General features: G+C 41.4%; 6 protein-coding genes across 15 annotated transcripts; all 6 read left to right on the plus strand.

The window, feature by feature from the left end:
• The first annotated feature begins 36 nt into the window (after positions 1-36).
• Positions 37-9,378, plus strand: sgo2 (shugoshin 2). Of its 7 annotated transcripts, XR_008829005.1 has the most exons (11): positions 37-162; positions 494-623; positions 795-970; positions 1,145-1,219; positions 1,903-1,973; positions 2,078-2,208; positions 2,330-4,402; positions 4,779-4,893; positions 5,006-5,590; positions 5,763-5,891; positions 6,015-6,157. XR_008829005.1 is itself a non-coding variant. In XM_056389066.1 (10 exons), exons 3-10 carry the CDS (start codon positions 6,046-6,048, stop codon positions 9,227-9,229), a joined length of 648 nt encoding a protein of 215 aa, XP_056245041.1. In that variant the 5' UTR covers positions 5,139-5,590; positions 5,763-5,891; positions 6,015-6,045; the 3' UTR covers positions 9,230-9,378. The 7 variants fall into 7 exon arrangements, 4 of the variants coding, with proteins under 4 accessions (XP_056245038.1, XP_056245040.1, XP_056245039.1 ...); XR_008829006.1 differs by lacking the exons at positions 5,763-5,891; positions 6,015-6,157 and adding an exon at positions 7,510-7,595; XR_008829004.1 differs by having other exon boundaries at positions 5,763-6,157.
• A 967-nt stretch (positions 9,379-10,345) lies between these two features.
• LOC130177392 (gamma-crystallin M2-like) lies at positions 10,346-11,890 on the plus strand. Its single transcript, XM_056389100.1, has 3 exons — positions 10,346-10,360; positions 10,972-11,214; positions 11,563-11,890. Exons 1-3 carry the CDS (start codon positions 10,349-10,351, stop codon positions 11,836-11,838), a joined length of 531 nt encoding a protein of 176 aa, XP_056245075.1. The 5' UTR covers positions 10,346-10,348; the 3' UTR covers positions 11,839-11,890.
• Positions 11,891-12,570: 680 nt separating this feature from the next.
• LOC130177379 (gamma-crystallin S-1-like) lies at positions 12,571-14,820 on the plus strand. The gene is made up of 3 exons (XM_056389081.1): positions 12,571-12,833; positions 12,935-13,177; positions 14,396-14,820. The coding sequence occupies exons 1-3, from the start codon at positions 12,825-12,827 to the stop codon at positions 14,666-14,668; spliced, it is 525 nt and encodes a 174-aa protein (XP_056245056.1). The 5' UTR covers positions 12,571-12,824; the 3' UTR covers positions 14,669-14,820.
• A 1,264-nt stretch (positions 14,821-16,084) lies between these two features.
• LOC130177383 (gamma-crystallin S-1-like) lies at positions 16,085-18,007 on the plus strand. 3 transcript variants are annotated; one of them, XM_056389089.1, is made up of 3 exons: positions 16,085-16,117; positions 16,380-16,622; positions 17,678-18,007. In XM_056389089.1, exons 1-3 carry the CDS (start codon positions 16,109-16,111, stop codon positions 17,948-17,950), a joined length of 525 nt encoding a protein of 174 aa, XP_056245064.1. In that variant the 5' UTR covers positions 16,085-16,108; the 3' UTR covers positions 17,951-18,007. The 3 variants fall into 3 exon arrangements, with proteins under 3 accessions (XP_056245064.1, XP_056245062.1, XP_056245063.1); XM_056389087.1 differs by having other exon boundaries at positions 16,109-16,129; positions 17,675-18,007; XM_056389088.1 differs by having other exon boundaries at positions 16,109-16,117; positions 17,675-18,007.
• An 819-nt stretch (positions 18,008-18,826) lies between these two features.
• Positions 18,827-19,810, plus strand: LOC130177625 (gamma-crystallin M2-like). The gene is made up of 3 exons (XM_056389520.1): positions 18,827-18,835; positions 18,991-19,233; positions 19,478-19,810. The coding sequence occupies exons 1-3, from the start codon at positions 18,827-18,829 to the stop codon at positions 19,751-19,753; spliced, it is 528 nt and encodes a 175-aa protein (XP_056245495.1). The 3' UTR covers positions 19,754-19,810.
• Positions 19,811-21,743: 1,933 nt separating this feature from the next.
• si:dkey-57a22.15 (uncharacterized protein LOC795575 homolog) lies at positions 21,744-22,530 on the plus strand. 2 transcript variants are annotated; one of them, XM_056389096.1, is made up of 3 exons: positions 21,744-21,764; positions 21,919-22,161; positions 22,258-22,530. In XM_056389096.1, exons 1-3 carry the CDS (start codon positions 21,756-21,758, stop codon positions 22,528-22,530), a joined length of 525 nt encoding a protein of 174 aa, XP_056245071.1. In that variant the 5' UTR covers positions 21,744-21,755. The 2 variants fall into 2 exon arrangements, with proteins under 2 accessions (XP_056245071.1, XP_056245070.1); XM_056389095.1 differs by having other exon boundaries at positions 21,756-21,764; positions 21,919-22,158.
• The last annotated feature ends 231 nt before the right edge of the window (positions 22,531-22,761 follow it).

A 22,761-nucleotide genomic window follows, 5' to 3' on the forward strand; every position in this document is an offset into this window, starting at 1 on the left:
CGCGGCGGACTTTTTGTTTATATTTAAATCAACGACTATGGATGGATGTGTTAGCGGCAGTTAGAATGGTCCTAATGAGCTTTATTTGATCATTCCACGGCCATTATCAATAAAGTTTATTGCCAAAAGGCAAAGTCTATCGCCGGTTAACGTCGATTACCGGTAAGTTTTGTCTAAATTTCGAGCGTAACATGCTAGCGCAGGCTACACCGGTTAGCAACGGATTCACCATTCACATACGTTAGGTAATGCTAACGTCGCCTAACTGACGAAAAAATGTACTACTTATTTAAAGTCTCTAGTTTGTCAGCAAAGTTAAGTCGGTAGACCATGGTCGAAAAACTGTAGGTGCTAGCTTTATTTGTGTCACCCAAACTTAAAGACTACATACATTTAAGATCTAAATATCTGTTACAATGTCACTTTCTTAGTAATAATATAATACAATACAGTACAAAAGCTAACATCTTTGTTTTTTTTGTTTTTTTTTCAGGTTACAGATTTCTTCATCCATCATCATTCATCATCCTTTGTCATCATGTTCAATGAGAAGACAATGGTACCTTCAAAAGCTTCCAAGCAGACTTCAGCTGCAGCATCAAAGATCAAAAATAAGCTCCTCAGTGAGTCCGTCATTCATTTCAACACATTTACAAACCAACATGTCTGTGCCTCATGTTGTACAACCATATTACACTATAAGCTTTATGTCTCCCAGACATTATCTGAAATAAAGGGAAACATTTATTTATTCTCCTAACAAGAATGAATGTTGTAATGCTTCTTCACACCAGACTCGTCCTCCTTCTTCAAGATCTCTTTGAAGACCAACAACAGGGCCTTAGCTCTCGCTTTGGAGGTGCAGAAGGAGAGGAACAGGCAGCTGGAGAAGGAGATTGTGTGTCTGAAGAAGCAAGTGGAGGTTCTGTGCTTCGAGCTGGCCACCAGGAAATACAAGGACAGGAAACTGGTAAGTTTGTTGTTTACATAAAGTAGTTAACACAAAAGGCCTGTCAGGCAGAAGGCGATAATGACCGTACAGGTATTCATTATAATGCAGAGAATATCTGCGAAATGTTTGATTTGATAATCGATTATATTGACTGCAGTTCATCTTGTTTTGGTTTTTTTTTTTCTGTCACAGCTCCTCATCTTGAAAAGCCTCCATAACAACACTCTGCAGCACTTTGACATGGTGGCCGACTTATTCTCCGACAGTGTAAGGACTCCTCTCAATCAGTGCTAACAGTTGCGGTTTCGTGTGGCAAGTCTGAGTTGCCTGTGATGCATGAGTGGACATAAAAAGTGTGATTTCAGTTATCATCGCATCATTGTCCTGATATTAGTATTTCACTGTATTTACTGAAATATTGAAAATCACACGATAAAAAGTTAAACATATACTTTTCCCAATGAGACATGAAACTATGAATCACGGCAACTTCATAAGATTGTTTGGATAGGTTTATATTTAAATATGATAAAAATGACCGTTTGATTGTTGCCCGACCCTCCTGTTACATATCAGGCTGTGAAATGAGAGGAGAGGCTCGGATCCTCTCTTCTGATTGGCTGAAACACAAGATAAAGTGATAATCTGCTTGTTTTGAAAGGTAGAATGAGAACAGGATTTCTCTACTGTCAAACAGAGACATGATGGTCGACTTCACAATGGGTTTCATGTCCTCAAGAGAAAAACATTCATTCCTTTATTCCAACATAAGAAACCCATGATTGTCTTTAGTTTCTGTGGCAGTTGTTCCAAATGGGGTTTAAAAGTAAGACTGCAATCGAACGAAACAACATTCATATGTATTAATAAGACGGAATGATAATAGAAGAAAATGCCTTGCAATAACTATACAAAACATACAGTAATGTGTGATTGTTTCTTACCCACAGGATCTTCCTAAACTATCTCAGGACAACAACAACTTATTCAGCAACATCCAGGAACATCTTCCAGCAGAAAGGTGAGCAAATATTTCACTCAGATTTATTTGTGTTTTGAACTAAGAGCCATTTTTTGTTAAGGCAGCTTTGTCTTGTTCTTTACACCCATCCTTTCCTGTTTCAGTCTCACAGCTCCGTTACCTCCTCAGCCAGAAATGACAAAAGACTTAACAGCTGACCGCCCTGAAAAAAACCTGGATGATAACGTCTTCTGTATCCAGGATAGACTCAATAAGTCCACTGATGCTCACAATGGTAAAGTGTTTTTTTAGTGTTGATCATCATCAAATATGTTACAGTGATATACCCTGTGATACTGATGTAATATTCACTGGAAATACTAATTTGTACATTTCCCACAACTGCTTTCTCACAGAAACTACAGATGTTGAAAAAAGGCGTTCAAGCCAGTGTAAACAAGCTCCCCGCACAGGAGCATCACGCCCGTCCAGCAGGCTGAGGGATGAAGTGGAGAGGCTGTCGATGGTGTTCTCTCAGTCGGGGTTTGACATGAAGTCGGTCCTTCCTCCTCAGAGCAGCCGAACCTCGTCACGTCTCAGCGCGTGTGAAAACTCTAAACCAGCTTCCGCTGATGATGTGAACCCTCCCTGCACCTCAGTCACAGAAACTGAGCCAGAACACGCTAACAAACAAGAGAACACAGTGCTCCTGAATACAACAATGGAGATGACGCAGAGCGGCGCTTGTGAGATAGTCACAGTGGAAACCAAGCCCAAAAGAAAGGGCAAGAAGAAGAAGGAAAAAATGACTGGGTCGAGTTTGGCTGCAAATCCACCAGTGAAAAATTCTGCAGATTCTTGGATGAGCGAGGTTCAGACTGCTCCCACTGACTCTTTGTCACAGACAGATGACTGTGCGCTAGAGGATATTAGAGACCTACAAGATTTCAAGCACCACTCACCTAAAAAACAGTCTGGTAGTGTTGTAACCTCTCGCATCCCCAAACTGGGCAAGGCTAGCAACTGTCAGAAAGCAGCAAAGGAGAAATTCAAATCACCGCACCACGCCAAGTTAAAGACGTCCTGTGACGATGTGGACAATTATTTCATGGATCCTGAAAATCAGTTAATCAAAGCCACCAAAAGTGTTCAATTATCACCAGAGAAAGATGCTGAGGAAGAAGTAGTGTCCACAGTCACATGCAGGAGGTCCAAGAAAAAGAGCAGAGGGGCGTCTTTAGTCTCCAGGAAAACCGTGTTCATGTCGTCATCCCATGAAAGTGAGAGCAGTCAGCTCAGATTGGAACAGTTCCATGATAAAGTGAAGGAAGAAGTTAAGGGACAGGATGAATCGTGCAAAGACCAAGAAGAACCGGAAGAGTTCCTGTTTTGCACAGATGAGGTCGATGAGGTCAAACGTCCAGAGTCGGACCATGTGGGGCGTCTTTTCCCAAGTCACAACAAACCACAGAGCAAAAATACAGAAGGAAGTCTCAAATCAAGATGCAGAGGGACGTTTGTTGTCTCAGTGGCGAGGGACTGTATCTCACCAAACAGTGCGTCACCAGAAGTGGGTTCCTCAGAGCAGGACTTTCTGCCTTCTGCAGGAAGCCACAGCTGTGAGGCAGAAGAGTCGTCGGTTGCCGTGGATACAGGTGTCGTCGGGCAACGCTCAGAATCAAATCCACACAGTGACGGAGCCTTTGTGGGGGAAACGCAGAGCTCCTGTAAGCGTCCTTGGGTGGCCACCCAGGATCCAGGCAGCAGTCAAGAGGACGTGAGCAGCAACAGTAACCAAGACTCTACCACAGGCACCGAGTTTCACAAACCTAAAAAAGCCAGGAGAGAAGAAGCGGGGCGTTCCGGCAAGAAGAAAGGTGCGCAGAGGAAGGAGAGTGATGAGCTTTTAAAGGACAAGAAAAAGAAGAATAAAAGTAGCCATAGCAACAAAGGATTTAGATCCACAGATGAAGCGAGTCATCTTCAGGAAGCCAGTGTGGCTTCACCTCTCTGCGGCGCTCACGAGCCCGAGAGAAATAAAGAAGAACTGGATGATTTTCAAGTGGCCGACATCAGTGAGATGGATGAGCAGTTCTATGATTCAAACCCCATCAGGTCAAAGTCCAGGATGGATCGGAAACCAAAAGATCGCAGAACGAAACCCAAACTGCAAACACCCACAGACACGAGAAACCCGAGGGAGACGTTTGTCGTCTACAGGCGGAAAACTCAGGACAGTGTTTCACTAAACAACACGAGGACGCCTCATGTGTCAGACGCCTACAGTCACACGGAGGACACCAGTAACGAGGCAGTTCATCAGAATCTGGGAGATCTGCTGGCGGACGAGGTGCCGCCGTGGCTCGCCATGGACGATAGCAGCACTAACCCTGAGGCGCTCTCTTTACTGGCCAGTCCGACGGGGGAGGTGGAAGGAGGGGAGGAGGTGATCGAGGAGTCTGCCGCTGCGACTAATGACGCCTCTCCAGGTGTGTCCATCATCAGTTTGTCTTTTTGCTATAAATTCATATATTTTTGTGCCTTCAGACTAATTGAAGGTTTGATGTGTTACATACATTTACTGTAGATATTTCAGTGTTGACACAGTCAACTAGAGCTGCAGTGATTAGTTCGTTAATCCATGAGGTGATTGAGTTTTGAACGGGTTCAGACTTCGGTGTCCGGGAAATTTCAATGGCCATAATTTTGACATTTCATACACTAAACGATTCATTGGAAAGTAGCTGCAGCCATAAGTAAGCCATAGCCACTGATGGCTGATTTTATTCCTAGTTTTTGGAATGAGAAACTGCAGCTTTGTAAACGTGCGTCGTCTGTTTGTTAATGAGTAACTTTGTGTTGCAGCAGGAAGAGTCTTAACGTCACTGACCAACACTATCACAACCCCAGAGAGCGAAATCAGAGGCCGAACCAGGAGACGTCACGGGGTCGTCAGTTACAAGGAGCCGCCCCTCAACAGGTGAGGACGTCTTTGTCTATGAACCGTGGCCACAAACGCTGTATTGATTATATCAGAAAACAGCTGTGAGTAATTGATCGTATTTGTTTTTTTGTTTGTTCTTTTTAAACAGCAAAATAAGGCGTGGAGATAAATTCACCGACAACATGTTTCTGAGCTCTCCGGTGTTCAAGGAGGGCAAGAAGAAGAAGAAGAAGAAGACGACTGCAGCCAAGCCGAAGCTGGAAAACTCTGCTTTACTGGACTGATTATTTTCTGTTTTTAATCTGGTTTATTGTAATCTTTGTTTTTTTTTTTTAAAGCTTAATAAAGACCTTTTAATGAGTCTTTTAAATCACTTAAACAGGTTTGTTGGCAACTGAATTTTGTAGCCTGGACTGGACTCCCACAATGCACCTTTCTCTTTACAAGAAACATGTTTTTATAACCGCTGCTCCACCTGCTTTCCAGCGATATGGGGCTGGTAATGGTCAGAGAGATTGACAGGAGGATGATCATAAATTATTCAGTCCGGGCCGTTCACCTGAGAAGCCTGCTGCTCGTCCACACTGTAAAAGGCTTGTGTTCCCCAGAAAGGTCACCAGAGTCACTGTCGCACGACCGCCGCCGACCGTGTTCAGGACTTAGTCTCATCATGTGAAGTGAAGTGTTGTTGCTTCTGTTGTGCAGCATCAGCGTCTGTCTGTAGAGGACTGTGGTGAGTACAGATGCTTCTGTTGAACTTGTTTTAAATGTACCACTCTTTCATTTTTTTCTTTCTTTTTTTGTGTTTCCATTAAAATTTGTTGTCAGGCAGAAGAGGTGGAGTCAGTTTTGAATTTGTTGCACTCACCTGTTTCACCGTTACTGACAGGGAATGTGTGTTTAAGATTTACCAGACTGACTGGATCTCACTGCATTTGCTGGTATCTCTCTGTGTGGTCCCAACGAGGTGTCGGTTTCATTTCCTGGCTTCATAGCACCGCACACGCAGCGGCTAATTAACCCCATACTTTGAGGTGAACAATGTTATGCAAGCTAGCTTTCACTACCGCCAACACATCAGCTGATTTCCACTTAATTTCTAATATCTAGGAGTATAGTAGGGTTTCAGTTTCAATCATTTCCTGTTGTCTTTGCAGGGGTCTTACATGAAAGGAGTTTGTTCAGAACATGGGGGCGAGGCAGCTGAAACGAGACGTTGAGGCTCTTATGTGAGTGCACATTAGAATAAGCCCGGAGACTGTTGAGAAGCACAAAATAAATCATGTTTTAAACCGGCAACTGATTCATTGTTTTTCCTCAATCTGAACAGTGGTGATTACATTGGGCAGAAACTCAGAGAAAATTCATTTGATCCCAAGGGGAAGGGGACGTCCACCATGCTGGACGACCTGGTAAAAACTCCACATTAGATACAGCGGCTCGCTGTGACTCCATGTTGGTTATTGCAGCAGCTGTCGGAAGATATGCAGTTAAAGGGTTCTTCCTCAGTCTGCTGCAGTGTGTTTTATCCATGTGCATGTTACAGGCTCACTATGACCTTGCAATCAGTGTCGCCCTTTGGTGGTTGGACAAGGAAGAAGGGCGGGACGTTCTCGACAGCGACATCATGTAAGCTACTGAAAACCAAACGTACAGCTGCAGGTTAAAGTTATTATTATTTTGAAACTTTCTTTTTTTATCAGTTTACATCAAAAGCACTGACCTGCTGGTGGAGGCGTCTTCACACGTGCAGCCAGGCGTCTCCAAAGCCACAGTCAGAACATCCAAAACTTCCAAATGCATCCGGATGAATTTAGCAGAAATGTTTTCATCAAGCTGCACAAGACATGTAGAGTATTTTTTATTAATGCAATGTTGCATTCATAATCACATTCAGGGTGTCTGACATCACATCATTATTTATTTACACTTGTTAAATTATACAAACTGAGCAATTCCTACACTTCATGCACACAGACTTACATATTTCTATTTTTTATTTATATATTATAGCAAGTTTTTTTTCATTTTATTATTTTAACATTTTTAAAAAATCTTTTATCTTTACCTGTGTAAACTACTTCCTATTCTCTTGTCTTTGCTGAGGGAGCAGTATCAACCTAATCTCCCCCTGGAATCAATAAAGTATTCTGACTCTGATTCTGAATGTGAGTGAGCATCAAACTGCACTTGACAGAGAAATTATTATATTTAGTCACAGCGAGGTGGAAGTGAAGACGTTGACTGTGGAAGGTTTAAATGATCCCTTTTTGTTTTGTTTTTATGTGTGAAAATGTGACATTTATCAGGACAGAGCAGCTGAGACTGAGCCAGAGTGAGGACTCACCCTAGTCCTGCTTAATAATGTGATTGGCCATTTTTCTGATTGGTTTCAAAATTCATAATGAGTCATTTCTGCTTTACTGCTTTTCCTGTCATCAGTGTCTTTGTAAAAGCAAAATAAAATCAATATGTGAAGTTGAGCAGCTCAAAGGTAAAATTCTGACTCAGAACTTGGTCCTGAGACGATGCAGCTGTCTCGTTCAGCTAGTGGCAGGTGAAATAAGATTCTCGCCTCGAGTCTTTTCACTCGCACCGTTTCCAAGAAGCTGAATCTGTCTAGTAATAAATTTTATTCCCTCTCTCTCACAGTGGAGCAACGTGCAGCTTAGGAAGTGCCGAGTACCCTAATCGCTTAGAGCGGGAGGCCATGATCCTGTCCTCGTTCGCAGGGATTATTATGGTAAGTTTAATTTCTACATGAACGCAGCTTTAATTAAATATTGACGTCCCACTGAATTTAAATACCTTAAAATAGGAAACAAGCCCAGGAGGGAGGATCTATATATGGGTATAGACTTGGCTGTTTAATTCCCATGTGTTTATTTTCCTTTTCTTTCATTTATTTTTTACCTATTGAAGCGTTTTAAGATCTAAATCCTGCGAAGATGCATCTAGTTTGGGTTTAAATGTGAGAAAATGACTGAATCAGGACAGGAGTAGAGAGTTTAGGCATAACAAAAACCCAGGTACCTCCATAATAATCACTGCCCTAACTCAGACAGAGAGGTGCTGTTCCTAAACCTTCATTTCCCTTTTTCAGAACAACCTGCCAGTGGAGGAAATCTTGGCTCTGTACAGGTGTAAACCAGCAGCTTCATACCCCAACCAGCAATCCAAGGTACAGTCAGCGTCCATGGCGACCGCTTCACACACACACTGTGTCTGATTAAAGTCTAAACAGATGGGGAAGTGGCTGCCACACTTTCTCCATCTTCTTCATTATATAGTTTTAGTGACGTAGAAAAAGTTAATTTCATATTTTGCTTTTAACCCCAGGCTGCGATCGTCTACCCCTTCACTCTGTCCTACCATCCCTTCGCCATGCTCGGCTCTTACAAGGCCGTGCATCACTCCAGGAAGCACAGTAAGTGTACGTCAATATTAGATATAGTTATCTGGAATTAACTAACGCTGTGACACCAAGTGCAGACAATCCAAGGGAGCACGTGGAAAAAAGGTGATTCATTAAACAACCAGAAGTATAAAGTCTTACATTAGAAATGAATCCAGGCTGGAAAAAAAAACAAAGTCCAACAACAGAAACACAAGGAGAAGCGCTAAAGACAGGAAACAGTGGAGCAGAAGACACGAGGAAACTGACAGAGACGAAGAGGAAGACAGAGACTTAAATACACAAAGGTAAAACACAGGTGAAACACGTCAGGGCGGGTCACGTGATCTACAAGGAGGGAAACAGGACAAAGACAGGAAGTAAAATAATCACAAGACACACAAGGGGAATAATACAAAATAAAACAGCAAATGAAACAAATGTCCAAACATAAAAATCCAAAAGCTCAGACATAAATTAAAACCATAAAACCAAGATAAGGTTCTGCCAAACCTCAGGCTGGGAGCCGCTCACTAACACGTGTCTTCAATAAAAACCTCTTACAGATCAAAAGTTGAAAAGATGGCTGTCTGAGAGGGCGAAGGCGAGCGCTCCGCCTGGACGAGTGTCAGTGCAACCTTCATCCTCCTCCTCCTCCTCCTCGTCTCACTCCTTCCTCAGTGTGAGTATCCACTTTTATCTGTCATTATATTCAACCCAGAAGATTTAAGAGCAAAACTGAACAACTTCAACACGTTTGTTGTAGAAAAAGAGAGTTTTCTTGGTTTAAAACATGTGAGAAGCCTCTGCTGCCCCCCTGTGGGTGTAAACAGACATGATCTTCATCTGACCACACCCCACCCACCACCCCACCCACCACCCCTCCCCCTCTCTGTGTGTGACTCCCAGGACAGCAGTGAGCGACGGGGGGAAGGAGCTCAGCACTACGAGGGTTCACAGGAGTCTCTGCAGGACTGAAGTCGCCCTCAGACTTTAGTCTCCTACAGTGTCTCACCTCTGCTGTCTTTACTTTTGCTTCATTCTGTCACACTCATCAACTGTGACTGAGGTTTTTGGTTTCTAGAAGCAGCTGATGACGACAAATGACATTAAAATAAAGCTGATTGTGGCTGATAACCTGTTGTACATTTTTTTTTACGATTGATTAATGATAATGATGCGTTCAGTGGCATCACTAACAACCCATACGCAAATGTATATATGTACATATATTGAATTTCCATATATGTATATATATTTTTATTTTATATGTAACCCATTAGAAATTGAAAAAATGTCATATATAGACATATATATCTATGTATATATAGATATATATATCTATTTATACAGAGATATACATCATGAATTTCCCCTAGGGGATAAATAAAGTATCTATCTATCTATCTATCTATCTATCTACACATATAAACTAATAGATTTTTTAAATGTATGTTGTTTTAATAAACTTGCATAAATAGATAAAATATATAATGTTAAAACATAATTTTTAGATAGAAAACATTTGTTCTATGATAAAATCTATTACATTGATATGTTTAATATTTGTACATATATACATGTTATAAACTTATAGCTTCATATATCCAGAGGATGTAAGTATGTGATAATAATCACTCTTTATATAGGGACACGCGTTACATTTCTGTGTGGGATATTTATTCACATTTTCTATGAAGCTTTGCAGGATTTTCAGTGACAGTTGGCTCAGATTCAACACATAGTTAAAGGCTGTGTAGTTTTGTGATGACCTCTGACATTCTGCGTGGAAACTTTAATCCACCTGATGATGGATTAGTGGATAAAACGTGTGCATATCAATAAAAGAGGGCACAGCAGGTCAGTAATTTGCCTGCTAGGACTTTTTGCGTTGATGATTCAGGGGTTTTTGCTCTATGCCCAGGATCAAGACTTTTGGCAGCGATGCCAGCGCATTAAATCCCCGCTCTTTGAAAAAACAGCTAAAGTGGGATCTACTAACCCTTTGATTGAGGTTTATATAGCGGGGCTCTGGTCCCGCTTTGTGAGACCACCATTTTCCCTCCGTAGGTGACCGGCTCCAGCACTGTTTGCAGGATGAGTAGTAAGGTAGGAGAGTTATCTGTCGCGTGTGTTTGTAATGGTTTAAATGTGGGTAAAAAGTTTATCGTTTTAACCAGAAATGAATGTAAACTCTAATTTTCAGATCTCTCTGGAAAAGAGAGGAGCTTTACAGAGTTGCTGTATTTAAACTACTTCTGCCATGATTAAGTTCTGGGCATTAAAATGACATACACCCAGTGAACTGGTTAAAATGTAGGAGGAAGGATCAGTTAAGACCTGTAGCATCACACCCATAGCTCAAACTGAAGAAATTCAACATGTAGGAGAATATACAACAAAAACATTGACACTTTAAGTCTGTCATTTACATCATTTCTAGTTGATACAGCAGGGAGATGATTAATGCTGCAATAATTAAACTGTTTATTCAGATAAAATGATGTTCATGCCACTTTTATATAAGATACCATATAATAAAGAATTAGCAACAGCTTTAAACTCTTTTTGCCTTGTTTTTAAACTATGTCGACTTACATTGTCATTATCAAATAAATTAAAAAACAAACTAAAAAAACTAAAAATAAATTTATTAGTAGTTGATGAACTTTGATGATCAACCTGAGCTTTAACTTCTTCTTCTTCTCTCCTGGACCCAGATCATATTTTATGAGGACAGGAACTACCAGGGTCGCTCCTATGAGTGCGACACCGACTGTCCTGACATGCACCCCCACTTCAGCCGCTGCAACTCCATCAAGGTAGAGAGCGGGTGCTGGGTGCTGTACGAGAAGCCCAACTACACCGGCTACCAGTACGTCCTGACCAGGGGGGAGTACCCAGACTACCAGCGCTGGATGGGCTACAACGACACCATCCGCTCCTGCCGTACTTTCTCTTATGTGAGTGAATATCTGCTGTTTATTTGGGAAGTGTGTGGAGTTGATAGATGATGGAAAAGTGTCTAGATGTGTGATGTTGTGTTCTCATGAGGCAAAGAATAATAAATATATTGTTAAGAATGGTTTCACTGAATTAGATGGATTTAACTTGAGATAAACGAGTTTATTTACTATAAGATTCTTTTCTAGATTTAAAAACTGGAAAAAAAATATGATTAATGTTTAAGTTTCGACTGAAATTTTCTAAACTTTAATGTTAGGCAAATAATCCTTCATAGACTCAATGAGGCATCTGTAGAAGAGGAACCCTTTGCACTGACGCTCTCCTTATTCTGTATCTTACTCCAGACCAGCGAGGGCCCCTACCGCATGCGCATCTACGAGCGCCCCAACTTCCAGGGCCAGATGATGGAGTTCAGCGATGACTGCGAGTCGGTGCAGGATCACTTCCGCAGCCGCGACATCTACTCCTGCAACGTCATGGACGGCTACTGGACCCTGTACGAGCACCCCAACTACCGCGGCCGCCAGTACTTCATGAGGCCCGGGGAGTACCGCAAGTTCAGTGACTGGGGGGCCACCTGCGCCACCACCGGCTCCTTCCGCAGAATCACAGAGTTTTAATCTGGAATCTCACTTGATTTTTGTTTGATCTTATTTTAACATTTCAGTTTCATTAAACCCCCCCCCCCCCCCCCCCCCCCCCCCTCTCCCCTCTCACACACACAAATTTCCCTCCTCTAAAAACTTCTTCTAATTGTGGAATAATATAATAACATGGAGTGGGATGTTTGATTCGGCTGTGCTGAAAAAAGATTGACCCAAGATATCGACATGATATTGTTTTAAATAAACAAATAAATGGATCTATTGTAAACTATTTTCTCTGTGCTTGTGAATAAATATTTTGGTTTTGACTGGCTTATAAAAAAAGGCCATTTTGGACAAAACAACATGAATATTTGACATTATTTTCCTTTAAATGACTGTTTCTCATGCTTTATAATGACATGAATGAGTCCACACTAATGCAGTTGGACACTACAACACATAGGAGTTACTTTAGCATCTCAGATGTGAGTATCTGTTGTTAATTTTATACATTTATTAAAGAAACAGTTAATGAGATTCATATTCTCCGACATTAAAACATCAGTAGAGATATTGGTGCTACTAAACACAACATGAATCTGCAGCTAGTTGCACTACAGAACATACTCAGAAACTGTTATTTATACTTATTTATTCATAGATCTATCCGCCCATGTTTACTTACTATGCCCAGTTTCTTACACGCGGTGTGAATAGAGGGAATTGTCCCTTTAAAACAAACACAAGATGGCGGGAGAGCTCAGCAGTGACTGTTCCAGCGCCCGGCTGTGCTGTGGCTGTTGCTGGAAGCTGTGCTCTGTCTGTTAACCCCCGACACAGGACGTGACAAACAGGAGTAGGAAGACTCCTGTAGAGTCTCTGCTGACACCAGGCCTCATTTGAATAACAACACACGTGGCTGCACCTGCTCCCACAGGGTAATGTATATAAAGATGGAGCTCACTTTTTAGTGGGTAAAAAAAACACAGGAAGCGGTTTGACCAACAGCAGCAGTCAACATGGGAAAGGTTTGCGTCCAGTTCTACAATTTCCAACAAGAGCGCATTATGTTCTTCTTTGTGGACCATTGTGTTGAATGTGACATGTTTCCCTTCCTCTGCTCCGTCAGATCATCTTCTACGAGGACAGGAACTTTGGAGGCCGTCACTATGAGTGCATGAGCGACTGCGCCGACCTGCACTCCATGTTTGACCGCTGCCGCTCCATCAGGGTGGAGAGCGGCATGTTCGTGATCTACGACCGTCCCAGCTACACGGGAAACCAGTACTTCATGAAGAGGGGAGATTACTCCGACTACCTGGGCATGAGCGGCATGAATGACTGTGTCAGGTCCTGTCGCATGATCCCCATGGTAAGACATAACATACTGGTTCTCTTTGATTTTTGTCAATATAATCCAAATAATGTTGGACAAACATCTTCATATTAGTGAACAGAAACCTTAACTTCAACTTCTCATATTAGGCACTGAAGGTAAAATAACCCCAAAGTGTAAAACAGCTGCATTTGACCATAAACTGACATTAAAACTGAAACTGAGGTTTATGGTAACACTTTTCATTTAGTCCCCATATTTAATATTTATGAGCAACATACAAACATGTAATATCCCGGAGTTATAGTTGTTTATAAACACTTATATCTGCTTACATCTACATTATAGTGTGTTATAAACTTTTTTAAGGTTTTACCAAAGTGTGACATTAAGCAATTTGATGGATCTTGAGTTCATGTTCATTTTTCTCTCATAAAACAGATTTTTTAAATAATCAGAAACAGTTTTGTAGCTGCTGTTGTAATGGAAAAACATCATGTGTAGCCTATAGTTCTGTTTTGTAATTCCACCAATAAGTTTTTTTATTTGCTAAAACATGAGTTTACGTTTCATCACAGAGTTGGCTTAATCCAATTTGTATTCATAGATACTGTTCTATAGTAAGAGTTAATAAGGTTTTTCACATTCTAGTCTAGAGTTAGATTAGCTGTTAGCCGCCACTTAGCTTAGCTTAGCTTAGCAGAAAGACTGGAAACAAGGGGAAGCAGTTAGCCTGGCTCTGTCTAGGGAGAACAAAATCTGTGTATCAGCACCTCTAAAACTCACTAAATGACACATTAAATCTTGCTCATTTAATATGCTCAAAAACCAAAGTGTAATAATGCCAATTACCCATTTTATGAGGGGTTTTGTGCCCAAATATTTTTAGGTTGGGATGAGTTGTCAGGCAACCAGTGAAGACTCCGGGAGGTTACAGGTGCTTTGCAGGTGGAATTTGTTCCCTTTGGAAAGAGCCAGGCTAGCTATTTTTCACTGTTTTTAGTCTTTATGCTAAGCTAAGTTAACTAGCTACTTACATTGTAGCTTCATATTTAGTGTACAGGCATGTGTGGTATCAATCTTCTCAGCTAACTCTTGACAAAGCAAATAAGCTGTTTGCCAAAATGTCAATCTACTTCTTTAAGATCTTTGACATTAAGATTTGTAATTCTGAGTGACCTGTGAAAACGTTTGAACATTTGACTTTTACTGGGATTTGACACTGATCTACCCTCCTGCTTCCTTCCTATTCAGCACAGTGGCAACTTCAAGTTGAGGCTGTACGAGCACTTCGACATGAGAGGTGAGATGATGGAGCTGACGAACGACTGCCCCAACCTCATGGACCGTTTCCGCATGTCCAACTTCAACTCCTGCAACGTGATGGAGGGCCACTGGCTGCTGTACGAGCACCCCCACTACAGGGGACGTCACTACTACCTGAGGCCTGGCCAGTACAGGAGCTTCAGCGAGTGGAGCGGCAACAGCTCCAGGATCAGCTCCATCAGGCGCCTCATGAATCTCTAAAGACAGAAGAATGGTTCTTGTGAAGTGTCTGCTCTTTGCCTTGTTTCACACGCTGAATAAAATGGCGTCAGTGCTCACGTGTATTCAGTTTTGTTCTTGCTCTCTGCGTTTGGAGGGCATGTTTCCCCAGCAGGATGTGACGGGGTCTTGGCCTGATATCCTGACTCTCATCCAAGGACTGAATAAAATACTGCAAGCACTGACACTTACCACACCGAGACTCCAGCGTTATCTATTGTAGATCTGCAGGAAAGTCTTTCTGCTTTTCCACTTTTCACTCAATGTACTCTTAGAGGTTTAGTTCCATTTAGTGGCTGTTCTGGTGCTTTTGCTTCACATCACATGATCTTCATGTGCAGGTGGAGTTTGGAATCGTGTTTCTTAAGTCAAGTTTCAAGTTCGTCCCTGTTGCCTGAAAAGATGACATTTACAGCATTTGGAAGAATTTGAAATTTGAATTTCAACATCTCGTTAACATCTGCAAAATGCATCTGCTGATGAAGATCATGTGATATGAGTGAAAGCACCGTAACTGTGACTTATTGGACTTCGGATGAGATTTTTTTCTCCTCCTTTTAATTTGTTTTAGGTTAACAAAAAGCAAATATGTAGTATTCTACAAATTAAAAATAGTGATTTAAAGTGTTTTTGTTTTTTTAGCAGTATGTAAATACTGTGTATTTATTTGGACAAAAAAAATACATCTCCAGCAGAGGGCAGTGGTCAAGAGTTGAAATTACTGATAGCAAAAGTTCAAACTAACATGTTGACAAAAAGAGGCTGTAATACACTGTAAAACAGAGCGTTTCAGTTTGATAATATTATATCTCCAAACAGAATACAAAGGGTGTATGAGGTAAGGTCTACATTTCTGTTGTTTCTGTGCGACTAAAAACATCATTATCTTGGAATAAGAAAATGAAATTTTACAAGACGTCACAGTAAAAACAAAAGCATAGTTCAGACTAGAGACAAGAAATGTGACATACTGTAAAGTAAAACTGAACTTTGGAAATTGTTAAAACAGTTAAAAAGGTAGAAGTGAAGAAAATATGTATATGATACCGGGAACTCCACTGATGTCAGAAATCATCCATATGGGGCAGCTTTGATGACAGCAGGAACTAGATAATAAAAGACCATGGCATCATTTTAGATGTAATAGAAAAACACCAGCCATTCAGTGACGACATAATCCTACAAAATCCTCCTGCCACGACACAAGACCGACCCCAACCACAACCTGTCGGCTCTCACCTGCTCAAACATCACTCCTACACATCTCTTCAGGACAGCACTGCGGCACAAACGCCAAAGATTCCTGGCCATTACAATATGAATGACACATGCAGAGTCTGCATTTTACATTCACTATATATGTGACAGGTGGGAGTCTTCAAAGAGCTGGATGGATCACACAGGGCAGGCAAACCGGCCAACATGGGGAAGGTAAACATCACAGCTCCCATGCTGCACGCTGTTCATGTTGATATGAGATGGGGGGGAAAACGCTTTTATTGTGAAGTAAACAAAGTGCAAACAGGCATCCAGGTTTTTCTTTTGAAATCTTGAGCTTTACTGAGAGTCAGTGGTTAAATCTTTAAATCATAAGAAGAGGAAGTGGATTGAATCGGTCAATTAAGCAGAAAAATGGACTGTGTATTTATTTGTAGGGAACTGGTTGGTCAGTAAAATCAATTTCCATGTCTAGATAATCTTCTATGAGGACAAGAACTTCTCTGGGCGCCATCTTGAATGCAGCAGCGACTGTGCGGACCTGATGTGCCTCCTCAGTCGCTGCTGCTCCGTCAGGGTGGAGAGCGGCAGCTTCATGATCTACGAGAAACCCAACTACACCGGCAACCAGTACTACCTGAGGAGGGGGGAGTATCCTGACTTCCATCAGTGGACAGGTGTCGACGACTCCGTCAGCTCCTGTCGCCTCATCCCCATGGTGAGCTACTGTTATTGTTGTCAGATACATTAGTTTGGTAATGTATTGAGAGAATGTCTCTCTTATTGGTTATTACCATATATCATGTTATTGTTGATGCGTTGGAGATTTCCTTCTCCAACCAGAACAATAATCCTTACAATAATAATTCATTTAGTGCCATATGCTGTATTTCAAGTTCACGCTGCCATTTCAACTTAAAGAGCTACTAACTGGAGTTTAAGTGTCAGATGTTTTTCTAAAATATCTTAAGAATAAACTTGTTGCGGGAAACATTAAACGTTGGTTATTTTTGGCACAAAAATAATAAAAAATTTTGAGCTAATGATGTAAAACGTGTAGATATTTGTGACTTCAGGCTAACGACTACAAAGTCAACGACCATGCTTGTGTCTCTATGAGGCTGGCACAATGAGTTAAATGCTAATGTTAGCATGCTAACATAGTCACAAGGACGATAGTATTGCACTGATATCAGCTAAACAGGTACAATATTATACATGTTCATCAGTGTAATTTAGCGTGTTAGCATGCTAAGATTAGCTAATTAGCAGTAAAGGCAGAGTTCAAGCTGAAGCTGATGGGAAGGTCATTAGTTTTTTCAGGTATAATGATGATTCATCTTGAGGGGAACATGAACTTTGTTTGTGCCGAAGTTCATCGCAATCCATCCAACAATTGTCGAGACATTTCACTCAAACCCACAAAAGTCAACCTCACGGTGGCGCTAGACGAAAAAGTCAGGGGATCCTCAAAGTCATCAGGATCCATCCTCTGGGAACCATGAATGTCTGAACCATCCGTCCAATCAGTCTGAGCAAAAGTGATCGACCAACCGTCCTACATTACCATCCATTGAGATGATCAACTCCTTTGCGTAGTTAGATATTTATATATATAATTATATAAAGTATATGTCCATTATAAAATCATTACTACAATGTGTATTGTAACATACACATTTTTTATTTGTTCATCAGTCCATTTGGACTATCCTAAAGTTTGATTGATTAATTGGTTTGTTAAATAATTCCTTTCTCCCTTTCCAAAAGCAGGGGCCCAGCTCGTTCAGCATGCGCCTGTATGAGCGAATCGAGTTCGGGGGCCAGATGATGGACCTGGCGGACGACTGCCCCAGCGTCTTGGACCGCTTCCACATAAACGACATCTTCTCCTGCAACGTCACCAACGGCAACTGGCTCTTCTACGAGCACCCAAACTACCGGGGCAGGATGTACCTGATAAGGCCCGGAGAGTACAAGAGGTTCAGCGAGTGGGGCGGCAGGAGCGCCAGGGTCGGATCCATCAGGCGCATCATGGACTATTGATCTGTTTTGGAGGATCCCACAGCTGCATGGAGGTTTTTGGAAAGACCTCATGCTCAGATAGTGGCCTACAAGACTGTAGAAAGTACAAAATACTATACCTGTGGCTCAGTGACTTGGTAATATTTGGTCATTTGACTTCAAGGATTAAGACAAAGCGTCATGGATGGACTCATTGCAAAGCACCCACCAAACACCAAAAGCACAAACGACAACAAAACACTTTTGGACCTGTTCTTGATCACACTCACCATCGTAATAAAGCAATTGCAAAATGGAGTCTCCATAGTTGTGGATACTATAACCGTTAGGACTTTAGGAATATATAAGTATGATTATATCTGATCTATGATGAGTGGAAGATTTATGTCCTTCATATGAAGTAATATTCAACATGTTGTTCTACCTCAGGAATTATTTCTGTTCCAGATTTTATTTTTATATATATATATTCTGTAATTATCTCTTTAGCCGATAGATTGTGCAGATTATCGTGTGTAGCTCCTGTTAAATATCAATTTAATCTTGCTGATGCTGTGCAGTACTCCCTCCGCCAGTCTATTGTACGGTGGCATATTCGGGAGGAAATTGTGATGAACATGGAGGAAAAGAACAATAACTCATCGCACATCAAGAGTCAATAAACAGATTTTTCCCAACCACACACACACACACACACACACACACACACACACACACACACACACACACACACCCCTCCCAACCCCTGATCCATCATCACTGTGAGGGATGTATTTGAATGACAATACTTTATGCTGTGCAATCACACAGCTGCCTTTTCTTTCTTTTTTTTTATAAAGCACAGTGGCTTGGCTCAGGGACAGCATTGACCGCTAAAACAGTCTGATGCCAACAACCATGGGAAAGGTAAAGAAAATCGTTATGGTTTTACCCACACTTTACACACACCTGTATTTTACTGAATAATTTTATTTTGTAGGAGTTTTTCTGTATCACTGCTGGACCGTATTAAAATCAGAAACCATCCTTCTGTGTGCGTTTGTGACGATTGCTTTTCGCAGATCATATTTTACGAGGACAGAAACTTCCAAGGGCGCTCTCACGAGTGCAGCAGCGACTGCGCTGACCTTCACTCCTTCTTAAACAGATGTAACTCCATCAGGGTGGAGAGCGGCTGCTTCATGGTCTACGAGAGGCCCAACTACATGGGCAACCAGTACTACCTGAGGAGAGGAGAGTACTCTGACAACCAGCGTCTGATTGGCATCAGCGACTGTGTCAGATCTTGTCGTATGATCCCCCAGGTAGGTCATGAAGACCTGCTTTCTGATTTTCTTTGAAGATCTTTGCGAGAATATCCATAAATAATAGAAAAGTGTTGCTTTTTACAGTGTTAAATGCTTGTTCTTTGTAAATCAAGAGTTGAAAGTACCAGTGGTAAAGTTTGTGACCACTTAGAGGCTTAAAAACAACAAAGAAAATCTCTGGACATCAATGGGATGTATTATTGTACTGTAGACAGTAACAGAGTTTTCCATCCTGTGCCAGCACCAAGGCTCCTACAAGATGAGGCTGTACGAACGCTCCGACATGTCTGGCCAGATGCACGAGCTAGACGACGACTGTCCCAACGTCCAGGACCAGCTCAGCATGTCCGACTTCAACTCCTGCAACGTGATGGACGGCCACTGGCTGCTGTATGACCAGCCCAACTACAAGGGCAGAGTGTACTACCTGAGGCCCGGAGAGTACAGGAAATACAGCGACTGGGGAGGCGTCAGCCCGAGAGTCGGTTCCCTCAGAAAAATCACCGACCTCAACTGAAGTGGAGCTTCGTTTAAATGCATCTTTCCCTGAGTTTCCCAATAAACTTGAACCGCTTCATAAAACATGAATGTCTTATTTTGTGTGTATTTGCCAGTTCTCAGCTGTGGTTTGCTGCCTCTCAATTGGTCACGAGAAATAACTCGTTACTAGAATCACAATTTTGAACGTGCAGGTGCAGATATTTCTTCTTTCAGTTTGAGTACAGAACATATCTACTGTCTGAGGGGCGAAACTAAAGAATGCATCTATCATAGCGTGTGGTGAACTTAATCTCCTCCACGCCTAGACATACCTCACCAAACAATACAAGAGTTGCCCTCTCCCAGTTTGTGCCCCTGATGGGATTAGCCGATTTCTACGGTGGTGAAATTCATCCATATTATTACTGTTACACATAAAATAAAATAAAAACCTACATAGAGAGAGGAAGTGCAGCGTGGAGAGTGTGAGACAGGAAGAAGTGATTCTGGACAGATCCAACAGTAAAATTACAGAATATGAAGTAAACAGTAAAAGATCAGGATGGATCTAGTAAAGCAGGATGTGGGTGATATATAACAAACAGCAGTGGTGCATGAAATTCATATAGTTTTTACCAAATCAAAAATTATGAAATGATACAAATAAATTGAAATTGATTGAAGATGACGACTGTAGCTAGAACACCTTAATATATCCTAAAATACACCTATAAATTATGGGAACTGTACATGTTCTGTTCATGGTTGTCTTAATATTTAGAAAATAATCTTTGTATAATAGTTAAAAGACAATATTCTTTGGCAAAAATCTTCCAAATTTCCCACTAAATGTGCTTTTTATACACCAGAGATAAAAGTGTCACGTGTCTGCAGCCCAAGCTTCTTTGTTTCAAGTATTTCTCACTATCAACAAAAGTACTATAGACTTTTATAGTTGTTTTATGTCACTAGATAATATTAACATTGATTACATTGATATCAAACATTATTATCAGTGTAACATAAATATACATTTACATTTTAAGGATTTTATGTAACAGGCATATGATAATATCCAGGAAAGATTGCTTTGTAATAAAAATGAATTTGCTATATAAACTACCACTGTTCATCGGCCTTCTGATAATATCAGAAATCATCAAGTTGATATGTTTTCTATATATGTAGTTATGTTAGTTCATCTGTATGGCACCATACCACCAAATACTTACAATGACACCATGTAAAATATTTTCCAGGATTGATATCTATGAATAATTAATCATAATTAAAGAGACACGTTACACAACCTGTGGTGGACACTGATGTCATGAAATAAAAATAATAGTCATTATGTGATATATCTGCACCCAATATTGGGACAGCATGCTAATGTCGTGGTGTATTTATAAAGGGGGGGTGATGCTTGAAAGAGTCAAATATGGCTGCGTATCATCAAGGGAATTGTAGTCCACTGAGTCAAAACTGTCAGATACTTACACACCTGAAGCTGAGGGCGAAGAGTTAGTAAGTGAAATAAAAGTTGACATAAGCATCCCACACACATACAGGTAACATACAGAGCATTGTCACGCTGTTCAAATCCTAATAAAATCCTTATGTCCAGCGTAGCATACGGCACAGCAGCGCAGTATACACTTACTTATTTGCATACAGTGGGGTTGCTCAGGTAGCGCAGTAGAGAAAGTGAATGGCTTCCTGCTCTGTTACGCAACATATTTAATGCGAAAGGGCTGTTCCATATTGTTCTGCAGCCATTGTCCACTGGATGTGTGGATACCATACTAGTCTTTTCCTTTGTCCACGCATGTCAAAACACCAAACCAAGTTAATTATTTATCCTTTTTTTTCAAATACAAATCCATATTTCTGACCCAATGTTGTGCTCCAACAAAAAGGTAAACATGTGCCAGTAGCCTTCAATTATAACTATGAGAGAATTTGAATAACAATACTTTGTTTGTCAAGAGGTAGTATAAAAAGCCCTGAAAACATGGGGAATCTCTCCAACGGAGACCATGGGCAAGGTAAGTACTGTTTTTTCCTCTCTGCTCAGATTAAAAAGGTTGTCACTTTTTCTCTCAGTATGTTTTATGTCGAGCTGAACTCGTATTCTCGGGTAGTTCGGCGAACTCAACCGACAGCTCGTGACGCTTGTACCTTCATTTGCCTTCCCCCCAGATTATCTTTTACGAGGACAAGAACTTCCAGGGTCGGAGCTATGAGTGCAGCAATGACTGCACGGACCTTCACTCGTACTTCAGCCGATGCAACTCCATCAGGGTGGAGAGCGGCTGCTTCATGATCTACGAACGACCCAACTTCATGGGCCACCAGTACTTCATGAGGAGGGGAGAGTACCCCGACTACCAGAGATGGATGGGCTTCAGTAGCTGTATCCGCTCGTGCCGGATGATCCCAGTGGTAAGTGGGTTAATGTTCATTTCACAAACTGACCTTTGTGCGTCGATCTGTGTCACAAGCTTGAACTCATCATTTATTTTTCCTCCGGTTCCACAGTATCGAGGCTCCTACAGATTGCGTATCTACGAGAAACCCGACTTCAGTGGTCACATGATGGAGTTCATGGACGACTGTACCTGTGTGTCTGACCGTTTCCATCACCGCCACGTCTACTCCTGTAATGTTATGAATGGCTACTGGATCTTCTACGAGTACCCCAACTACCGAGGCAGACAGTACTTCCTGAGACCAGGGGAGTACAGGAGGTACCGCGACTGGTGCGCCACCTGCGCCATCGTCGGCTCCTTCAGGAGGGTCACCGAATTTTAGCCATTGAGCGAAACCTTGCTGTAAATATCAAACACTTTGTTTATTAAAGATGTTGAATTTTTAACCTTCTTTGTGAATGTGTTTTCATTGATTTGTAAAGTATTGGCATTGAAAGGCATTGAAAAGTTGGATTTTGTTGTGTGTAGCTTTGAAAGGGCTGCTAACACTTCGACAGTGTGGTTTGCACATGTTGTACTTACTCTGTAAATATTGTGAACAAAAGGGTAAAAA

This window comes from Seriola aureovittata, chromosome 11 (assembly GCF_021018895.1).
Source record: "Seriola aureovittata isolate HTS-2021-v1 ecotype China chromosome 11, ASM2101889v1, whole genome shotgun sequence".
NCBI classification, from domain to species: Eukaryota; Metazoa; Chordata; class Actinopteri; order Carangiformes; family Carangidae; genus Seriola; species Seriola aureovittata.

Bases quoted from the DNA above. Each gene is read 5' to 3' on its own strand.
- sgo2 (XM_056389063.1), top strand. From the start codon at position 539: ATGTTCAATGAGAAGACAATGGTACCTTCAAAAGCTTCCAAGCAGACT. The intron at 1,220-1,902 runs GTAAGGACTCCT...TCTTACCCACAG, and splicing joins CCGACTTATTCTCCGACAGT to GATCTTCCTAAACTATCTCA. The intron at 4,894-5,005 runs GTGAGGACGTCT...CTTTTTAAACAG, and splicing joins AAGGAGCCGCCCCTCAACAG to CAAAATAAGGCGTGGAGATA.
- LOC130177392 (XM_056389100.1), top strand. The intron at 11,215-11,562 runs GTGAGTGAATAT...ATCTTACTCCAG, and splicing joins CCTGCCGTACTTTCTCTTAT to ACCAGCGAGGGCCCCTACCG.
- LOC130177379 (XM_056389081.1), top strand. The intron at 13,178-14,395 runs GTAAGACATAAC...CTTCCTATTCAG, and splicing joins CCTGTCGCATGATCCCCATG to CACAGTGGCAACTTCAAGTT.
- LOC130177383 (XM_056389087.1), top strand. From the start codon at position 16,109: ATGGGGAAGGTAAACATCACA. The intron at 16,130-16,379 runs GCTCCCATGCTG...TTCCATGTCTAG, and splicing joins TGGGGAAGGTAAACATCACA to ATAATCTTCTATGAGGACAA. The intron at 16,623-17,674 runs GTGAGCTACTGT...CCTTTCCAAAAG, and splicing joins CCTGTCGCCTCATCCCCATG to CAGGGGCCCAGCTCGTTCAG.
- LOC130177625 (XM_056389520.1), top strand. The intron at 19,234-19,477 runs GTAGGTCATGAA...ATCCTGTGCCAG, and splicing joins CTTGTCGTATGATCCCCCAG to CACCAAGGCTCCTACAAGAT.
- si:dkey-57a22.15 (XM_056389096.1), top strand. The intron at 22,162-22,257 runs GTAAGTGGGTTA...CCGGTTCCACAG, and splicing joins CGTGCCGGATGATCCCAGTG to TATCGAGGCTCCTACAGATT.